We start from the raw sequence: 20,133 nt of genomic DNA, 5'->3' as shown, positions 1-20,133 counted from the left end.
TGTTTTTTTAAAAAAAAAATGGTGGTTTTTGCGCCCGTTTGAGAATAACATATTTTATGTTTTTCTCCACCCATATCCATGTAGATTTCGTATCCGATGGATATTACAATAATAAATAAATAAATAAAAAATAAATATTCGTTTTTTCTTTGATTTCGTGTTTGGCCTTGCAATACTCAATCATTGCTCACATGTTGTTTTTGTTGACACCAGTTTCGACTAAAAATTTAGGATTGGATGTATTAATAGTCAAGTATGGAATAAAGTTGTTATTTTTCAAGTTTCTTATTTTCTATCTAGTACCAGATGAATCCGAATTAAAATAGTCTTCGTTCTCTGAATCCTCTGTTAATACGTCTATCTTAAACGCTATTCCTACTATTCCAGGACGACCGGGACGGGACCATTCGGGACTATCCGGGACGTTTTTTCCTCATCATTTTCATTTATATTAGTTCCAATTTTGTTAGTTGTTTTGTTGTCTTCATTTGCGTTGTAACTTTTCATAAAGTTCGATGGTTTATGATTGTTTCTCTCTAGATTTTGACGACACGCTGCGTTTGAGTACTGCATGGCACAAGTGTATGCTACTTCCAGTGATTAAGTCTATGATTCCTGACAATCATCGTAAGTTGTTCACTTAGACTATCAACCTATCTAGTTAATCTCGTGCTCATGAGACCAATAAGTGCGTTAAGGGGCGGGTAGGGCCTAACCCTTTTGAAAAATGATTTATTATTTTCTTTATATTTTCCTATAGTAAAACATTTCAAGAATATTCTGTGAAATTCGCAAGCCTATTGGAACGAAACTCTGGAAGTTATGGACCTTTATTTGTGGCTATCTCGTTCTACGAAGAAGCGTGAGCTCGGCGCATAGGCCCAAGATATCTAAATCGATTGACTTCAAAACTTTACAAAACAATCTTGAAATGTTTCATTATAATAAATTATAAAAGAAAAAATATTAATTTTTGAAAATGTTAGACCTTACGGGCTCCCTGAAATCATAAATTGTTTCCATTGATTTTATAGACAAAAAAACTTTAAACGCGTTTTTCTCGAAAGCAGGTTTTGAAAGTCCGTGTCCATCGTCATTAAAAAACTACTGCACCAATTTTGTTCAAATTTTTGCCCACACTTTCAACATAGAAAAAACTAGACTCCAACGTTTTCCTTTTCGTTGTTTGTTACCTTAGGGAGTTTTAACAGCTACGAAATGGCGGATTTTGTCGTAAAAAATCGTAGTTTTCCTGTTGAACAACCACTAAAAGTAAAAAAAAAAAAAAAAAAACAAACAGAAACGTGGGGGTGTAGAAAAACTTCTTATCTAACTATACTGTGCTCATTTGTTCACTTCTGATTTGTCTGCGCTGAGAAACACCGCAAATCATGATTTTTTAAGAAGCGTCCTCAAAAATACCTCTTCACCGACTTATCTATCTATATATATATATAAACATGCAGAGATTCATTCTTTGTAATCGCATCACGTAAGAACGGGTGGACGGATTTACATGATTTTTTTTTGTTTGATCAGTTTTTACCCCCACCGGGTTCGTACATCAAAAAAATTTGGAAAACTGGCCGGAAAAGTGGGAAAAATCCATGAATTTGTTTTGTATGGACAATGCAATTTTCCATTGAAAAAGTCGCCAATGCTTGCAAGATCTACGATTGATGTTTGGCGCATAACGAATTGCATAAGTGCTTGGCCGTCGAAGAAAAGAATACTAGATCGTAGAAAAAATCGTTTGGCGCGCAACGAATAATTGTGTGATTGCACATGCATTCTTCATTCATGTTATTTGTCATTTCAAGTCACGTGCTCAATTGAATATCACAATTATTGCTTGCCAAATGACTCAATAGCGGAATGCATGACTATTCTAGAAAACCGCTGTAGGCAGGAGAAAAAGTTCTGATATCGTTGACCAGTTGATGGGTTGTGTGTAATGGAGTTAGATAAATAATATTGGTCATCGTGAGCGCGAGTTTAACAAGTCAGAAAAATTTTGATTGAATCAATGAAGAGATTGTTCTGTAGAAGCGCTAATGTCAAACTAATATATTTTCCTTGATTTCTAATGATTTAGCGCACATAATAAGTGGCCATTGAATACCAATGTTCAATATGATTATCATAATGGATTTATTTATGCCTGGTGCCTGAACAATATCCACTTTATAAGAGCTCTAAAGTACGCGTGGCACTTTTTGCAACTTGAATATACAGAACAAGTTCTGAGAAAACTTTCTCGCTGCTTAAAAACAGTACAAGGAACTGCTTCAATGTATGTGTCAAAATTCTAGTTAGTGACCTTTTTTATCCATTACCAAAAGCAAGAATCACATCTGGAAGAGAAAGCGTGGCAACTTATATCCATTATGTCGAAGCCATTAAAGAAAGATTTTTTATTGACTCAAGGGATGGGATGACAATTTATGCATTTGCTCAATTTTTTTCTTAACAAAAGTGATTCACATTTTCACATTAATTTCTTGTGATATTTCTTTTTTTGAGCTAAATGAATGTGTGTCAAATTCCGTTGATTACTTAATCAGAAAAATAATGGAGATATACGTTAACTACTTAGTCGTTTGACAATTCTGCTGTCCGAAAACATAAATTCGAACAAATATTTTTTTGGATAGACGAAGTTCGACGGGTCAACTAGTATATATATATATATATATATATATATATATATATATATATATATATATATATATATATATATATATATATATATATATAAATATATATATATATATATATATATATATATATATATATATATATATATATATATATATATATATATATATATATATATATATATATATATATATATATATATATATATATATATATATATATATATATGCAGAGATCATTCTTTGTAATCGCATCACTTTTTTTGTTTGATCAGTTTCTACCCCCACCGGGTTCGCACATCAAAAAATTAGGAAAACTTACCGGAAAAGTGGGAAAATCCATAATTTTCATTTGAAAAAGTCGTCTATGCTTGCTAGATCATCGATACGTGTTTGGCGCATTATGAGTTGCATAAGTGTTGGGCCGCTGAAGAAAAATATACTAGATCGTTGAAAAAATTATTTGGCGCGCTTCGAGTTGTTTTGTGTGGAGATTTCACATGCATACTTGATCTATGTTATTCGTCATTTCGAGTCACGTGTTTGATAAGGTATTAAAATTATTACGTGCTTAATGCCTGGAGGAATGCATATGACTGTTCTAGAAATACCGCTGTAGGCAGAATAAAACCGTAAAAAAAGTACGGGTGTGTAATGTCAGAGACATAACTGGATGTCGTGAATACGAATAAAACTGACACGATTTCTTTACACTTTCGAATTCGAATTGATAGTTGATCGATTGTGTGAATTGCGAAACTTTCCCCCTTTTCACTACTAAAATTTTCAACGATTTTTGACGTCGTTTATCTCATTTCGGATTTGCATATTTCATTGAAAGAAACTATCAAGATACTGTACAGGATTCATTTCTGCCTTTTAGAAGGACCAAATTGTGGAATTCTCTACGATATTCAGCACAGTTCGGATCATTTTTCTCGAACGATTTTCGCACAGCGAAAAGTGCACGAAGCAAATCAAATTATTTTGGATTTTCACTAAACTGATGATTTCTATTTTCCGCAAAGAAGTAATCTTAATAGCTCTTTAGATAACATTTAGAGCCATTAGGACGGCTTATGGTATATAATGTTGTCCATTTTCCGTTTCTTGTTTTCTTTCTCTCCAATGCAAACCATCAGCAGCTGATGCAATCGTTCTTGCTTGAATTGAAACTAGCTTTGCGTACAAACCGACACATCCGCTCGCAGTGCCAAATGATGCGAAACTGGTTTAATGCGTCTTTTCGCCTTGACGACCGGAAGGCAAATGAGAACTACGACCTGAGCGTTTGAGGTTTTCAACCACGCAGAAGGTGCGCTCTCCGATGCCGCTGTTCGAATGCGTCATCTCGCCCCGACGTCTGTTTCCATCCAACGCACAAGAAGAAATGATCGATTTTCGACCACGGTTCCCCTTTTATAACGTTCAGTTGAAGATATGTGCTTGACTATCTCAAAATCGTCGTCCTTGCGCGAAAAACCCAGGCAAAAGTAAAGTTTTCCGCGTTGTTTTAAAATTTTCAGAAAACCAAATTTTTGAGTTGTTTGTGGTTATCTCACACTGTTCAAAATATTATTCTAAATTGCTGATCATATTTTTGATGAAATAGTGAAAGAATTATGTTGCTGCCATTAAAACAAGTCGAGATATTCACGATTAAGTTCTGCCCATTCTTCCATATGGCTAATTTTGAAAAGGTGCCCCATAGTAAAGTAAGTCGTATTCACGACAAAACGACAAAAAGTTCTGATATCGTTCACCAGTTGATGGATTCTGTGTGATGGAGTCAGATTGATCATTGTAAGCGTGAGTTTAACAAATCAGAAACTCAATGAAAAGATCGTGCTCTAAAAGCGCAATGGTAAAACTAAGAGATTTGAGATTGAGACTGCTTTTTTATATTTCATATTCTGAGAAGATTGTTCAAATAGGTAAAATCTATATCAAAATAAAAATTTAACGTCGTCTCTCCAAGCAACCAAAAGTGCCCTAGTACCTGAAAAATATTCACTTTATTAGAGCTCTGAAGTAGCACTTCGCGTGGTACTTGAACGTATAGAAAAATTTCTGAGAAAACTTTCTCGCTGCTTCAAAGCTGTACAAGGAACTGTTTCAAAGTTTGTTCTGTTGTGTCAGGCGAAGATTCAAAAATGAACAATTCCTTATAAAACGTACTGTTCAGAATAAATTGTGTGCTGCTTAAGCCAAATCTTATTTACGAGCTTTTGGTTACTTGGGCTAAATACAAATCTTACTCTACCGAATGAACAACTCTAGGAAAGAAAGTCTTCAACATTTTGTTAAGTATAACAATACAAAATTCTGTTTTTTGAACTTTTTATCGATTACCGGTAGCTAGAATCACATCTGGAAGAAAAAATGTCTATTATGATATATCGAAACCATTAGAGAGGAATCTGCGTTCAGTGTATTGACTCAAAGAATGATATGATAATCTGAAGGGCTGAAGCGAATGTGCGTCGAAGTCCATTGATTGCAGGTTGAGTAATCAGAAAAAATAATGGAAATGATAATAAAAATAATTTTTGGGCGAAACGATGTTCGATGGGTCAGCTAGTTTCTCAATATTTTTCCACGAACAGATTACGAAATGTTGTTCGAATGATGCTTTTTATCGTGCAAAACATTTGAACTTATTTTTTTGAACGATAGTTCTGGAAAAAATTCGCGAAAATGAAGTTATTTTCATCATTTAGTACCCAACATTCATCGCCCAATACGAGTAAGACTGTCGCCACTATATTCACGTAGCGCTCGCTCATGGCTGTCACATGCGACTTCCATCTGTGCGATTCGCGTGGCATTCATTTACTCCCAAAATCAAAAACAGATATATAATTATTCAGATGGTCTCAGACATGTGTTACAGAAATAACAAGACAGTAAACGTAATGAAATGTAAAACAATATCAGTTCCAGTGGAAAAGTTTAAAGTGTCTGTTAAAATCACCCGTAAAAGGCACACCGAATATTAGGTACATAAGCAATCTTCAGTAACATTATTTTTTAATTTTTGGATCCCTCCAGAAATGAAATCCTGGGTACGGGCCTGTATTTAAATGTTACGCAGTGAACTAAACAGATGTATCAGTGTCTCCTCGATGCAGGGTGTTTTGTAATGTGCATGTCTTAGTCACGTAAATTGGGTTTTCTGTGCATAGTTCATCTGAGAATTGCCATCATGGCGAATTTTGTGCAACAATATCAATGTAATAGCTAAACACATTTTTTTAGGTATGGTATGGGCCGGCTTTGCAATGATTATTGTAGCTTCATACACCGCGAACTTAGCAGCCTTTCTTGTATTGGAACGCCCCAAAACTAAACTATCTGGGATAAACGACGCCCGCTTGCGCAATACAATGGAAAATTTAACTTGTGCAACAGTCAAAGGGTCGGCTGTGGATATGTACTTTCGAAGACAAGTGGAACTATCTAATATGTACCGCACTATGGAAGCAAATAATTATGCCACAGCTGAACAAGCTATTCAGGATGTTAAAGACGGGTGAAATATATCATTTAGGCTGTTGCCGCTCAACCTTATATTTATTTCATTACAGTAAATTAATGGCTTTCATATGGGACTCTTCACGCTTAGAGTACGAAGCTGCCAAAGATTGCGAGCTAGTTACAGCAGGAGAACTCTTTGGTCGAAGTGGCTATGGTATCGGTTTACAGAAAGGATCAGCTTGGACCGATGCTGTAACATTAGCGATACTGGATTTTCACGAAAGCGGCTTCATGGAATCGCTAGACAAAGAATGGATTTTCCACGGAAATATACAACAATGCGAACAGTTCGAGAAGACTCCTAATACACTTGGGCTAAAAAACATGGCTGGAGTGTTCATTCTAGTTGGTGCGGGTATTGTAGGAGGAATAGGTTTAATAATTATTGAAGTTGTATATAAAAAGCATCAAATAAAAAAACAAAAAAAAATGGAAATAGCTAGGCATGCGGCAGATAAATGGAGAGGAACAATAGAGGTAAAGATACTTTCATTTTTTAAATACAACTGGCCGTGAATATCATCTTTTCAGAAGCGAAAAACATTACGTGCATCAATGGCAATGCAACGACAGTACAACGTGGGATTAAATTCTGTATCTAAGTCAATCAGTCAAGTTATCGATAAAAACCGTAATCCGAAACTAATTCCACCTCGTACACCGGAAAGAGCATGGCCTGGTGACCCTGAAGTTACACGAAATCGAAGAAATAACGATCATTCTTTCAAATCTCCACCTAGATATATGCCCACATACGCAACAGACGTTTCTCACCTTGTAGTTTAAAAAGTTATAGTTTCGCTCAAATGCTTCAAATAGAAACGTCAAATGTGGTATTTCTCATTAAAACTATTCCGCTATTAATAAAATTCGCCAACTAGTACTATGTGCAAGAAAATTTGAATTATTATAATTATTATTGAATTATCATGAATCTATATAGTGGGATTCCGTACAATACTTCGCCTTGACTAGTGAATAAAAATATATATAGTTTTTTTTTCTCAGAATGTATTCATTAAGGCAGATTGCTTTAGCTCTAAGATGTCAGGGGCATTTCTTCGTGAATACTTAAAACTAGATTAATTTCAAAAATAGATGCATTGCTAGGTTTGTGTCGCGGTGAGTAACGCAGGGTGACTGGTGGCTAGCAGGGGCTGATGGATTGGATCTTAGAGATTCCTTCTGCTCTAACCTGGAATCAAGAAGCTATTAAAGTTTATGGATCCATTGAGTTTTGTCAGTATAGAACATATAAAAATATGGAATATGGTTATTTTAGGGTGGATGCAGTCCGCATGCATTCCACTAGAGTGATACATCAGCGTATAAGGTTCATGCCTACACCGAGGATGCAGCCGACGATCACCGCTCAAAAAGGATAGCGCACTTGTCCTCAGTGTCGAATAGACATATTTCAAGTGTGCATTTGTGTTTACAAAAGCTGGTGCAAGTGAACCATAGTCTCCTCTCATACATCGATTTCACATGCTCTCGCCTAAATACACCCAAGCGTACACTGCACAGTGGTTCAAAAGCGCAATTTCACGCTCTTAATTAATAACTCATAGGAACGTGGTTTTTTAGGTACAGTATCTTCAGCAAAGTTGTTCAGAATGATAGACGCCATCTTTTGGTATGTTTTATTTATGTGATTAATCCCCCTAAAAGTGAGATAAAAATATTATTTTAGTTCAGAGAAAACATAGGAGCTAAGTTACTTCGACAAAGTTGTTCAGAAGGTTATTTCAAAAAAATTTGCTGAAGATACTATTCCCGTAACTTGAGTGTAATTCATGATATAATGTATTTTCTGAAAAGGGTGCCCTAAAACCAGTTTTTGTATGAAAACACATATATTATCAATTTATATGAGTTTTTCATGTTCTACAAAGTTTTTCATCATTAAAAACTACACAACTTTCTCAAACATACTATGCTGCTATCATTTCAGTTTAATGAAATAGAGCCATTTTTCATGGTTTTTATTACAAAATTTCAACTTGTCTATCATCAAAAGGCGCAGAAAGGTGCAGATGAGACTAGTTACAAATTAAACTACTTGTCAAGAGCTTTCATACCGTGGTTGAATTACTCGTCTGCAGGCGAGATATGTTCTTTTCAAATATCCTTGTTCTTGACACTTGCAATGATAAGGTGCACTTCATGTCATATCAGACTTCAGTATATATTCATTACTATGGTACTTGCAACAAAATATGATTTTTTTTGCACATCGAAGTCTATAAATAGAATAGTTTGGTAACTGTTTTGTCACGGTTAAAAAAAAAAAAGCAATCAATAAATCGAATTAAGTTATGTCATTTTCTGGTAGAGAAAAGTATGATCAAAACTCATTTTTAATTATTTGTATTTATTTTAAGATCGCTGACAATGTTCTTAACCAGCTAAAAGACTCTTAGCATCATCCGACAGATTCTTCTTGGACTGTTTTGGCCATTCACGAATATTTGTAACCAATGGATCTGATGAAACTAATAACCAATTCATGGGTCCCGATTCGAAAAAGAAATGTATTGCTTGCGTGTATAATATTCTCGAAATCTGTATGAAAGAAACTTCTTAATTATTGTGAACAGTACAATATAGCACGCGTTTATCGATCTTCACTTCAATTGATGAATGGAGGACATTTGTCCGCAGAAATTTTCTATAGAAAAACTTACCAAAAAATAACATAACGTAATTCGAAATGATAATTGCCTTTTTTCAAAGCCGTGGCTTCTTATCTCACTTTCAGAAAACGTCTGGTATGATTACTAAACTTTTCTATTTGTAGACTTCGATGTCCATAAAAATCATTTATTGTGAGAGTTACCATGGTAACGAATATATACTGAAGTCTGATCTGATATGCAATGAACCTTATCATTGCAAATGTCAAGGACAAGGATATTTGAAAAGAACATATCTCGCCTGCAGACGATCGCAGACGAGTAATTCAACCACGGTATGAAAGCTCTTGACAAGTAGTTTAATATGTAACTAGTCTCATCTGCACCTTTCTGCGCTTTTTGATGATAGACAAGTTGAAATTTTGTAATAAAAACCATGAAAAATGGCTCTATTTCATTAAACTGAAATGATAGCAGCATAGTATGTTTGAGAAAGTTGTGTAGTTTTTAATGATGAAAAACTTTGTAGAACATGAAAAACTCATATAAATTGATAATATATGTGTTTTCATACAAAAACTGGTTTTAGGGCACCCTTTTCAGAAAATACATTATATCATGAATTACACTCAAGTTACGGGAATAGTATCTTCAGCAAATTTGTTTGAAATAACCTTCTGAACAACTTTGTCGAAGTAACTTAGCTCCTATGTTTTCTCTGAACTAAAATAATATTTTTATCTCACTTTTAGGGGGATTAATCACATAAATAAAACTTACCAAAAGATGGCGTCTATCATTCTGAACAACTTTGCTGAAGATACTGTACCTAAAAAACCACGTTCCTATGAGTTATTAATTAAGAGCGTGAAATTGCGCTTTTGAACCACTGTGCACTGGTGAGCGAACGCTTCTGTTATTTTTATTAATTTATAGAGAGTAGAGACGGCTTTGCTATATCACTGTGAAAACCGATTTTTGAACTAAGGCCCGGACGGCCGAAGGTCATATTCCTTTCGACTTAGCTAGACAAACTAATCAAATGTCTGTGTTTGTATATGTATCTATGTAAGTATGCGTGAAGCCACCATCAGTTCAAGACATTACCAGTGTATGCGGGTAAGTAAAGTAGTAAAGTAGATACGATCAGATTATCAGATAGCTTTCATATAACTGCTGTTAAGGAGGTCAAAATGGGTTTTGAGGACCCGACGCCTTCCAGCAAGAACATCCGGCCATATAATAAAGAATTTCGCTATACAAGCCTAAACCCGCCTGATGGTTTATTTGTTAGAAGGAGGCGTCTTACTCCTTTCATACCTTCAGTGAGAAATACAAAGCTTCCCCCACGTGACTCAGGTTGGCAATTCACTTCATCATCCAGTCATCCACTTGTAAGGTACCCTTATGCCAGGCTGAATCCTGAATCATTTAAGGGGTGGTTCAAGGGAGGGCTCAAAAGGAGGGGGGGTGGGTTCAAAAGAAGGGGAAAAGCGTGAAAATTTGAAGGAAAAGTCAAGTTATTTGCACTTTTATATAATAAGTACTCTATTGTTCATGGAACAAAATGTTGAAAAATCTTGCATAGTGGGGCGGGGGGTGGGGGGTAAACCGCTCCAAATTTCCCCCCTCCCACCCCTGAGTACGGGCCTACCTGATGCACTCCCTCCCCGTTGTCGATGTAATTGAGCATAACATAATATAATAATATAATATAATATAATATAATAATATATTATAATATAATATCTATATATATATATATATATATATATATATATATATATATATATATATATATATATATATATATATATATATATATATATATATATATATATATATATATATATATATATATATATTTATATATATATATATATATATATATATATATATATATATATATATATATATATATATATATATATATATATATATATATATATATATATATATATATATATATATATATATATATATATATATATAAATGCAGAGTATCATTCTTTTTAATCGCATCATATAAGAACGGATGGACGGATTTACATGAATCTTTTTTTGTTCGATTAGTTTCTATCCCCACCGGGTTCGTACATCAAAAAAATTAGGAAAATTTGCCGGAAAAGTGGGAAAAATCCAAAAAATTGTTTTGTATGGACAATGGAATTTTCCGTTGAAAAAGTCACCAATGCTTGCTAGATCTACAATTGATGTTTGGCGCGCAAGGAGATGCTTATGCCGTTTTTCATTGAAAAACACTGGTGGCGTGGAGTGCTCTGATTTTGCACTTTCGAGCAGAAATGCAATATTCTGGCGGTGTTTCATTGCTATTTCTGTTCGAAAGTGAAAAATCAGAGCAATCCACGCCACCAGTGTTCTTCAATGAAAAACGCCATTAGTATTTCGCCGTTGAAGAAAAGAATACTAGATCGTTGGAAAATCGTTTGGCGCGCAACGAGTAGTTTTGGGCGGAGATTTTACATGCATGATTGGTTCGTCATTTGGAAACACGTGCCTAATAGGGTATCACCATTATTACTTGCCAAATGACCTTATGGTAGAATGCACATGACTGTTTTAGCTATACCGTAAACAGAAGCAAAATGAATAATGTTGGCCATCGTGGGCGTGAGTTGAACAAATCAAATAATGTAACGATTTTTTTACGTATTAATGATAGGATTCTGCTGTTGAAATAATGAGTTCAGATGAAAATATTTTCTAGGCATTTAGCATGCTGAAGTTTGTTCAGACTATTCGGGTAAGTTTTCAAGAGTGGTTTACTTCAAAACGGTCTGCTTAGGATGCTATTCATGACATTTGTAAGCTGCTTAAGCCAAATCATTTCATTTTCCGAACTTTGGATTACTTGACGAATTACCATATGCGAATCGTGAATATCATATCTGAAGGAGAAATCGTGGCATGTAAGAACCATTAATTGTGAGATCTGCTGTTTTGTACATTGGGTTTAACGATAAGAAGAATACTGATATAATCACACCTCATTTTCACTCCGCTAGAACAGAATATTGATTCTCAGGACTGAATACTAAGCAAACCGATGTGGTGGCTCGACGAATGAGAGGCCTTTTGATACAATTCTTGAACGAATCCAGCGTTCATGTCTAAGTTAACAGACACAATATTTAATAAAAGGGTAATTTAAACTTTCGAATGTCCAAGAATTTTTCATTTTATCGCCAATTCGTTAATCGAAAATTGATCCTGTCATTATCATGCTACGAACATTCATCAAACACGGGTAAGTAATATCACTAGCAGTGAAGCAGGTTATGGACAACCGTTCAAAACCAATTTATTACTTTCGATAATCCCTTAAGATTTGCTATTAAATTTTTAAACGTCTTCAGTACAAGTAAGTCTTAACATGCAATGCCAAACAACAATCCCCGAGGGCTGCTTTTGGAAATTTGTGGGATCAATTTAAAGTATTTATCTTGGTTATCTCTTTTCCATCCATCTGTTTATTTGTTTATTTAGGAGCAAGAGAAAAGCCCGCTGGAGCTGAGATTTTTATTCTCCTTCTCCAGCAGGCATAAAACCTTCTCATCTTTTGTATCAACAGATAACATTTGTCCAACTGATGCATAACGAAATCTTAAATTACCCTTATTTAAACTACAAAGCTAGCTAACAACTATTGATATCGTCTAATTATCTAAATAAAACTAGCTGGAAAAGATTCGGAGATAACGGGTTTTAATGGTGTTATGAGATAAATTTAAATCAAATTCATCAGAGCAAGTATTGAATACGCGAAACATACTCGAAAACGGTTCATTAAAGCCATAGTTAGTTCTAGCACGAGGAATTCTGAGAAAGGGATTAAACCGCAAATTACGCCGATGAAAGTCAAAATTTAGCTGTTGTAGGAGATCTGCACAATCAATTCGAGATTGGATGAGGTCCGCGACGAAAACAGCTTTCAGTGTATCACGGCGGACAGTTAGCAAATCGAGGTGTACGAGCATACATCGATTTTCGTAGCTTGAAATATTCAATGGATCTCTCCAAGGCAGGCGACGGAAAGCAAAACGAATGAACTTGCGCTGGATAGCTTCAATGCGCAGCTTATCAGTTTGGTAATGTGGTGTCCAAATAACAACAGCATACTCCAGTGTAGAGCGAACTAGAGCGTAATATAAAGATTTCAGGCAGTATATGTTATTGAAATTTTTTGAGATGCGAAAGATGAAGCCTAGCATCTTTAATGCCTTAGAGAGGGTATATTCTATGTGATCTTTGAAACTAAGTTTTGAATCCAATAACACTCCTAGATCCTTAATTGATGTCTCCCGTTTTAGTACAGCTTGCGAAATAGTGTAATCATACATGGTCGTGGTTCGTTTATGAGAGGAGGAGATAACGGAGCATTTAGAGGCATTCATAACCATTTTTTTGACGTTTCACCAGTTAGAAAATACATCCAACTGTGACTGCAAGAAATTGGATTCTTTCAGATCTTTGATGAGATGAAACAGCTTGAAATCGTCGACGAATGATAGCTTCATACATTGCAATGCGAAGTTCAGATCATTTAGAAATCAGAAATATGAATGGTTCTAAATGGCTACCCTGAGGAACGCCGCTCACGATGAATGATGGAGTAACGCAGTCGCCAATTTTGACCGTCGTACTACGACCAGTCAGATATGATTCAATCCAATCCATCATCCCATATGTCAAACCTTTAGTTTGAGAGAGATCTACAATCTCTGTTACACTGACTCGAAGGATGACATGGCAATCGGTGCATTGGTTTAGTTTTTGCATAACAAAAGCATTAAACATATCCACAATAATTCTTGATGATATTTCTTCTTCGGGGCGAAGTTAATGTTTTGGATATGAATTTGTCGTAATTCGATTATTGTAAGCCAAGTAATCAGTAAAATAGTGGAAAGAAACATTAACGTTTGTCAACTCTGCTGTCCGAAAACATAAATTTCAAAAAATAATTTCAGGAGAGACGAAGTTCGACGGGTCAGCTAGTAATATAATATAATATAATATAATATAATATAATATAATATAATATAATATAATATAATATAATATAATATAATATAATATAATATAATATAATATAATATAATATAATATAATATAATATAATATAATATAATATAATATAATATAATATAGAATTATATAATACCATACTACATAATCCAACAGAGTATAAAATAAAATAAGACGATAATAGGGTAACAGAGGTATTTTGGCAACTTCATATATTTTGCCCACCTAACAAACTTTATGAATTTAATCGATGTTTTAAGCTAATCACATTAAATTACCCATTGCGAAAGGGGTTTTGAAAGATATTACAACATTTGGTTGAAAAAATAAAATTAATCCTAAAGTCGGCCAAAATACCTCTGTTATCCTATATGAAATAATATGCTATGATACAATATAACAGTTAATGTAACAGTATTAATTATGCTCTTCTTTCGACGCAGCACTGCAGCAAATACAATAAATATTTCTTTTATAATAATAATAACAATAATAATGATAATAATAATAATAATAATAATAATAATAATAATAATAATAATAATAATAATAATAATAATAATAATAATAATAATAATAATAATAATAATAATAATAATAATAATAATAATAATAATAATAATAATAATAATAATAATAATAATAATAATAATAATATAATGAAATATAATTCAATTCAATGTGTTGTAAATAATTTAATAAACAACAGTATAATATATTTCAATATACTAGGATAAACATCGCACTCGCATGTTCGAGCCCCGACCTGGAAGGATTCTTAGTGTCAGTAGGATTCATAGTACTAGCCATGCAATAATTCTGTACGCTAAGAATCGGCTGCGAAGTCTGTTGAAACAGAAAGGCCATATTCCCAGAAACAGAAAGGCCAGGAATGTAATGCCAAGACTTTGCTTAAACATTGCACTCTAGGGCAAAATATATGGGCTTTAACTAATAAGCCATTTCGCACCCTCTTATTCTTCTACTAACACAGAAGGCGATAACACCCAGACGACGCCGTTCTGTTGACCAAATGTCATCATAAATACGCGGGAAGGCATGAGATAGGAACTTGGGAGGGCTTAGTTATCTTACCATTTGACGACCAAATGTCTGTGTGTATGTCTGTGACAAATATTGTCACTTTTCTCGGAGATAGCTAAACCGATTTAATGATGCCTTTCTCATGTACATATAATATTGTGGTATTCTATTCAAAATTTTTCTCTTCGATTTTTGAAAGAAACCAAGAGATTGTTTGTGCATAAAATACAGAATAAAACAGTGCTTTGATTGCGTAAGTCATCCCTAAGTTCACTATTATATGCACTTCCGGCACCGGAACCCGAAAACCGGTATAATCAAAGTCGGTTCGTACGGCCACCAACTAGCATGACACACAAACTCTTCTATTATGCCCCTTAAATTACGATGTAAATGTTTGTTGCATCCGAAAATATTTTAAGTGACGGTGTACAATATTGAACACACTTTACCTAGAACTCCGGAACCGGAAGTCGGATCCGGATGAAATTCAGGAATTCCGTATGAGACCGGAAGACCTTTCATTTGAATCTAAGTTTGTGGAAATCGGGAAAACAATCCCCGAGAAAAGTAAGTCGGATCCATTTTGGTATATATGACCACTATTTCCGGTACTTGCGGAACCGGATACCGGGAACCAGGACAGCCGGAATCGGTTTGTTTAATTGCCTAATGATAATGACTATCGATTTGTGTAGTTTTGAAACCAGTGTAGGAGATTTTTTACGTATTTTGTTTCGCCGGATTAAGTGACGGTGTTCAATATTGATCACACTTTACCCTATAACACCGGAACCGGAAATCGGATAAGGATGAAATTCAGGAATTCCATATGGGGCAACGAGACCTTTCATTTGAATCTAAGTATGTGGAAATCGGTCAAACCATCGCTGAGAAAAGTGAGTGAGATCCATTTTGGTATATATGACCACTATTTCCGGTACTTTCGGAACCGGATACCGGGAACCAGGACAGCCGGAATCGGTTTGTTTAATTGCCTAATGATAATGACTATCGATTTGTATAGTTTTTAGACCAGTGTAGGAGATTTTTTTTTCGTATTTTGTTTCGCCGGTTTAAGTGACGGTGTACAATATGTAACACACTTTACCCTATAATTCCGGAACCGGAAGTCGGATCAGGATGAAACCTTTCATTTTAATCTAAGTTTGTGGAAATTGGTCAAACCATCGCTGAGAAAAGTGAATGAGATCTATTTTGGTATATATGACCACTACTTCCAGTACTTCCGAAACCGGATACAGGGAACCAGGATAGCCGGAATCGGTTTGTTTAGTTGCCTACTGATAATGACTATCGAGTTGTGTAGTTTTGAGACCAGTTTCGAATTTTTTTTACGTATTTTGCTTCGCCGGTTTAAGTGACTGTGTACAATATTGAACACACTCTACCCTATAAATCCGGAACCGGAAGTTGGATCCGGATGAAATTCAGAAATTTCGTATGGGACCGGAAGATCTTTCATTTGAATCTAAGTTTGTGGAAATCGGTCAAACCATCGCTGAGAAAAGTGAGTGGGATCCATTTTGGTATATATGACCACTATTTCCGGTACTTCCGGAACCGGATACCGGGAACCAGGATAGCCGGGATCGGTTTGTTTAGTTGCCTACTGATAATGACTATCGATTTGTGTAGTTTTGAGACCAGTTTAGAAAATTTTATATTACCCTATAATTCCGGAACCGGAAGTCGGATCCGGATGAAATTCAGAAATTCTGTATGGGACCGGAAGACCTTTCATTTGCATCTAAGTTTGTGGAAATCTGTCAAACCATCGCTGAGAAAAGTGAGTGAGATCCATTTTGATATATATGACCACTATTTCCGGTACTTCCGGAACCGGATACCGGGAACCAGGATAGCTGGAATCGGTTTGTTTAGTTGCCTACTTATAATGACTATCGATTTGTGTAGTTTTGAGACCGGTTTAAAATTTTTTTACGTATTTTGTTTCGCCGGTTTCAGTGACGGTGTACAATATGTAACACACTTTACCCTATAATTCCGGAACAGGAAGTCGGATCTGTATGAAATTCAGGAACTCCGTATGGGAGGACTAGGCCTTTCATTTGAATCCTAGTTTGTCAAAATCGGTTCAGCCATCTCCGAGAAAACCTAGTGAGATTATTTGACACATACACACACATACATACACACACACACACACACACACACACACACACACACACATACATACACACACAGAGACATTGCTCAGCTCGATGAACTAAGTCGAACGGTATATGACCCTTCGCCCTCCGGGCCAATTTTCACTGGTCGGTTTTTCAAGTGATTGTATAACCTGTCTATATGAGAAAGGCAAAAAATTTCTAAACTGGTCTTAAAACTACACAAATCGATAGTCATTATCAGTAGGCAACTAAACAAACCGACTCCGGCTATCCAGGTTCCCGGTATCCGGTTCCGGAAGTACCGGAAATAGTGGTCATACATACCAAAATAGATCTCACTCACTTTTCTCAGCGATGGCTTGACCGATTTTAACAAACTTAGATTCAAATGAAAGGTCTCGTAGTCCCATACGGAATGCCTGAATTTCACCCGGATCCGACTTCCGGTTCCGGATTTATAGGGTAAAGTGTGTTCAATATTGTACACCGTCACTTAAACCGGCGAAACAAAAAACGTAAAAAAATTTCTAAACTGGTCTCAAAACTACACAAATCGATAGTCATTATGAGTAGGCAACTAAACAAACCAATTCCGGCTATCATATATACCATATATACCTATATATATACATATATACCACAATTGATCTCACTCACTTTTCTCGGCGATGGTTTGACCGATTTTAACGAACTTAGATTCAAATGAAAGGTCTCGTTGTCCCATACAGAATTCCTGAATTTCATCCCGGTCCAACTTCCGGTTCCTGAATTATAGGGTAAAGTGTGTTCAATATTTCATTTATTTCATTTATGTGACGGTGTACAATATTGAACGCACTTTACACTATAACTCCGGAGCCGGAAGTTGGATCTGGATGAAATTCAGGAATTCCGTATGGGACCAAGGGACCTTTCATTTGAATCTAAGTTTGTCAAAATCGGTTCAGCCATCTCAGAGAAAACCTAGTGAGATTATTTGACACATACACACACACATACATACACACACACAGACATTGCTCTGCTCGATGAACTGAGTCGAATGGTATATGACACTTGGCCCTCCGGGCCATTTTCACTAGTCGGTTTTTCAAGTGATTGCATAATCTTTCTACATGAGAAAGGCAAAAGACTTAGACTCAAACGAAAGGTATTAAAGTCCCGTACAAAGTTCCTGATTTTCATTCGGATCCAACTTCTGGTTCCCAAATTATGATGGTGATATGCACCAAAAATGTGAAAATTATGTCGGTCACTTTTTTCGGAGATTGTTGAACCGTTTTTCACAAATTTAGATTCAAATGAAAGGACTTATGATCCCATACAAAGTTCCTAAACATCATTTGAATCCAACACCCGGTTCCAGAATTACAGGGTGATATGTACCAAAAATTAGAGAAAATATCTCAGTTTTCACAGAAATGGCTGAACCGATTTTCTCGAACTTATATTTAAAAGATATATATTATGGTCCCGTACAAAGTTCCTGAATTTGATTCAGATCGGCTTCCAATTCCGAAATTACAGGATGATATGAACCAAAAATGTAAAAATAATGTCACTCACTTTCTCGGAGTTGGCTGAACCAATTTTCACAAACTTAAAGTTAAATGAAAGATCCAATGATACAAAGTTCCTGAATTTCATTTAGATCCGGCTTCCGGTTCCGAAATTACAGGGTGATATGCACCAAAAATTAAAAAAATAATGTCACTTACTTTTCTCGAAGATGGCTTAATCAATTTTTACAAACTTAGATTCAAATGAAAGGTCTTATAGTTTCATACAAAGTTTCTGAACTTCATTTGGATGCAATTTCCGGTTCAAGAATTACAGGGTGATATGCACTAAAAATAAACCTATCGAAATTTAGCGCGACGTAATTTATGCTTGACGCCTATGAATGAATAGATTTTTACAAACGTAAATTCAAGTGTAGTATATTAATGTAGTAGTATTATGCAACAGAAATCTTCAAAACTCGTTTTTTAAACTTTTCTTTTAAATTGTAGTATTTCAGGAAATTTCTGCTGTGGTATATTTGAGACACTGAATAATATTCCAGGGTCATCATTACACCACTAGGTGGATTACAACAGGTTGTTGGTAAATTTAAAACTTTTGAATTACTTGACCAATTCCGCTAATTTTTGTAGGCATTTATTCAAGAAATGTCTGCAGTTTTTGGGAAGAATATGTCCATATGACAAAGTTGGAGTTTTGTGTTTTAGAACGTCAACGGTTTTCATGGTAGGTAGACCAATGGGCACTATGTAATTTTATCTGAAAGCCTAGGCATGTTGTCTTATAGTTTCATACAAAAAATTAGCAATGTTATATTTTTTGGTTTTGAATTATAATTTTTAAAAAAAATTCAATGGGTTCGTTGTTTGCGACCATGTACCTTCATTTATTTATAGCGATTATAACATGAACCTATTTTAGATTGTAAAACCGATGATTTAAAATAAACCTCAATTGTTTTATATTTTTAACACATTTTCTGTTATTTTTAATACATTTTTGTTATGAGAGCAATACAACATGTTTAAAAATTCTTCTACAATTTCACGGAATATTCTTCTTCCGAGAACGAAAATCGTTGCAGAGTGATATGATTTCCATTTTCTGGCTTAAAAGTGTGATATGATTGGGTTCCAGAAATTCGTTTCACATTATTGTAGCAGGACTTATTTTTCCTTTCTTATTCCTTATAATCTAATTTTGAGAAATATCAATAGCGCATTTTTGAATCAATCTTGAAAATTGCCCATGCATAAAACTTTTTCGCAGTTGTGATGTGATGTTCCTGCAAACATGCTTTAGCATCATTCCGTTTCAAGACTACACCCAAGGCATCACATGGACCTTTACCGTGGCATGTTGCGAAAAAATTCCATTGCTCATCTATATCAAAATCTTTTTTATATGGCACATATTAAAGGCTGTCATCCTATTTTTGTATTGACTGCCTGATCCATCTGATAAAACCTTTTCCAATCCACCAAGTGGTGTAATGATGCCTTTCTCATATTACTTATATTTTCAAAAATA

The 20,133-nt window shown here is 34.9% G+C and overlaps 1 protein-coding gene across 5 annotated transcripts in view; it reads left to right on the top strand.

Annotated features, from left to right (window-relative positions):
- Window positions 1-7,092, top strand: part of LOC131429963 (glutamate [NMDA] receptor subunit 1) — a 641,009-nt gene extending 633,917 nt beyond the window's left edge. For 4 of the 5 annotated variants that reach the window (XM_058594515.1, XM_058594513.1, XM_058594512.1 and 1 more), the window contains 4 exons: window positions 541-627; window positions 5,916-6,189; window positions 6,245-6,671; window positions 6,726-7,092. In XM_058594515.1, coding sequence (XP_058450498.1) covers window positions 541-627; window positions 5,916-6,189; window positions 6,245-6,671; window positions 6,726-6,980 — 1,043 coding nt within the window. In that variant the 3' untranslated portion in view covers window positions 6,981-7,092. The remainder of the gene's footprint in view (window positions 1-540; window positions 628-5,915; window positions 6,190-6,244; window positions 6,672-6,725) is intronic. The other variant, XM_058594514.1, reaches the window with a different exon arrangement.
- The last annotated feature ends 13,041 nt before the right edge of the window (window positions 7,093-20,133 follow it).

The sequence above is a fragment of the Malaya genurostris genome, chromosome 2 (genome assembly GCF_030247185.1).
Source record: "Malaya genurostris strain Urasoe2022 chromosome 2, Malgen_1.1, whole genome shotgun sequence".
NCBI lineage: Eukaryota > Metazoa > Arthropoda > Insecta > Diptera > Culicidae > Malaya > Malaya genurostris.
This window is presented reverse-complemented; position numbering and strand designations above follow the sequence as displayed.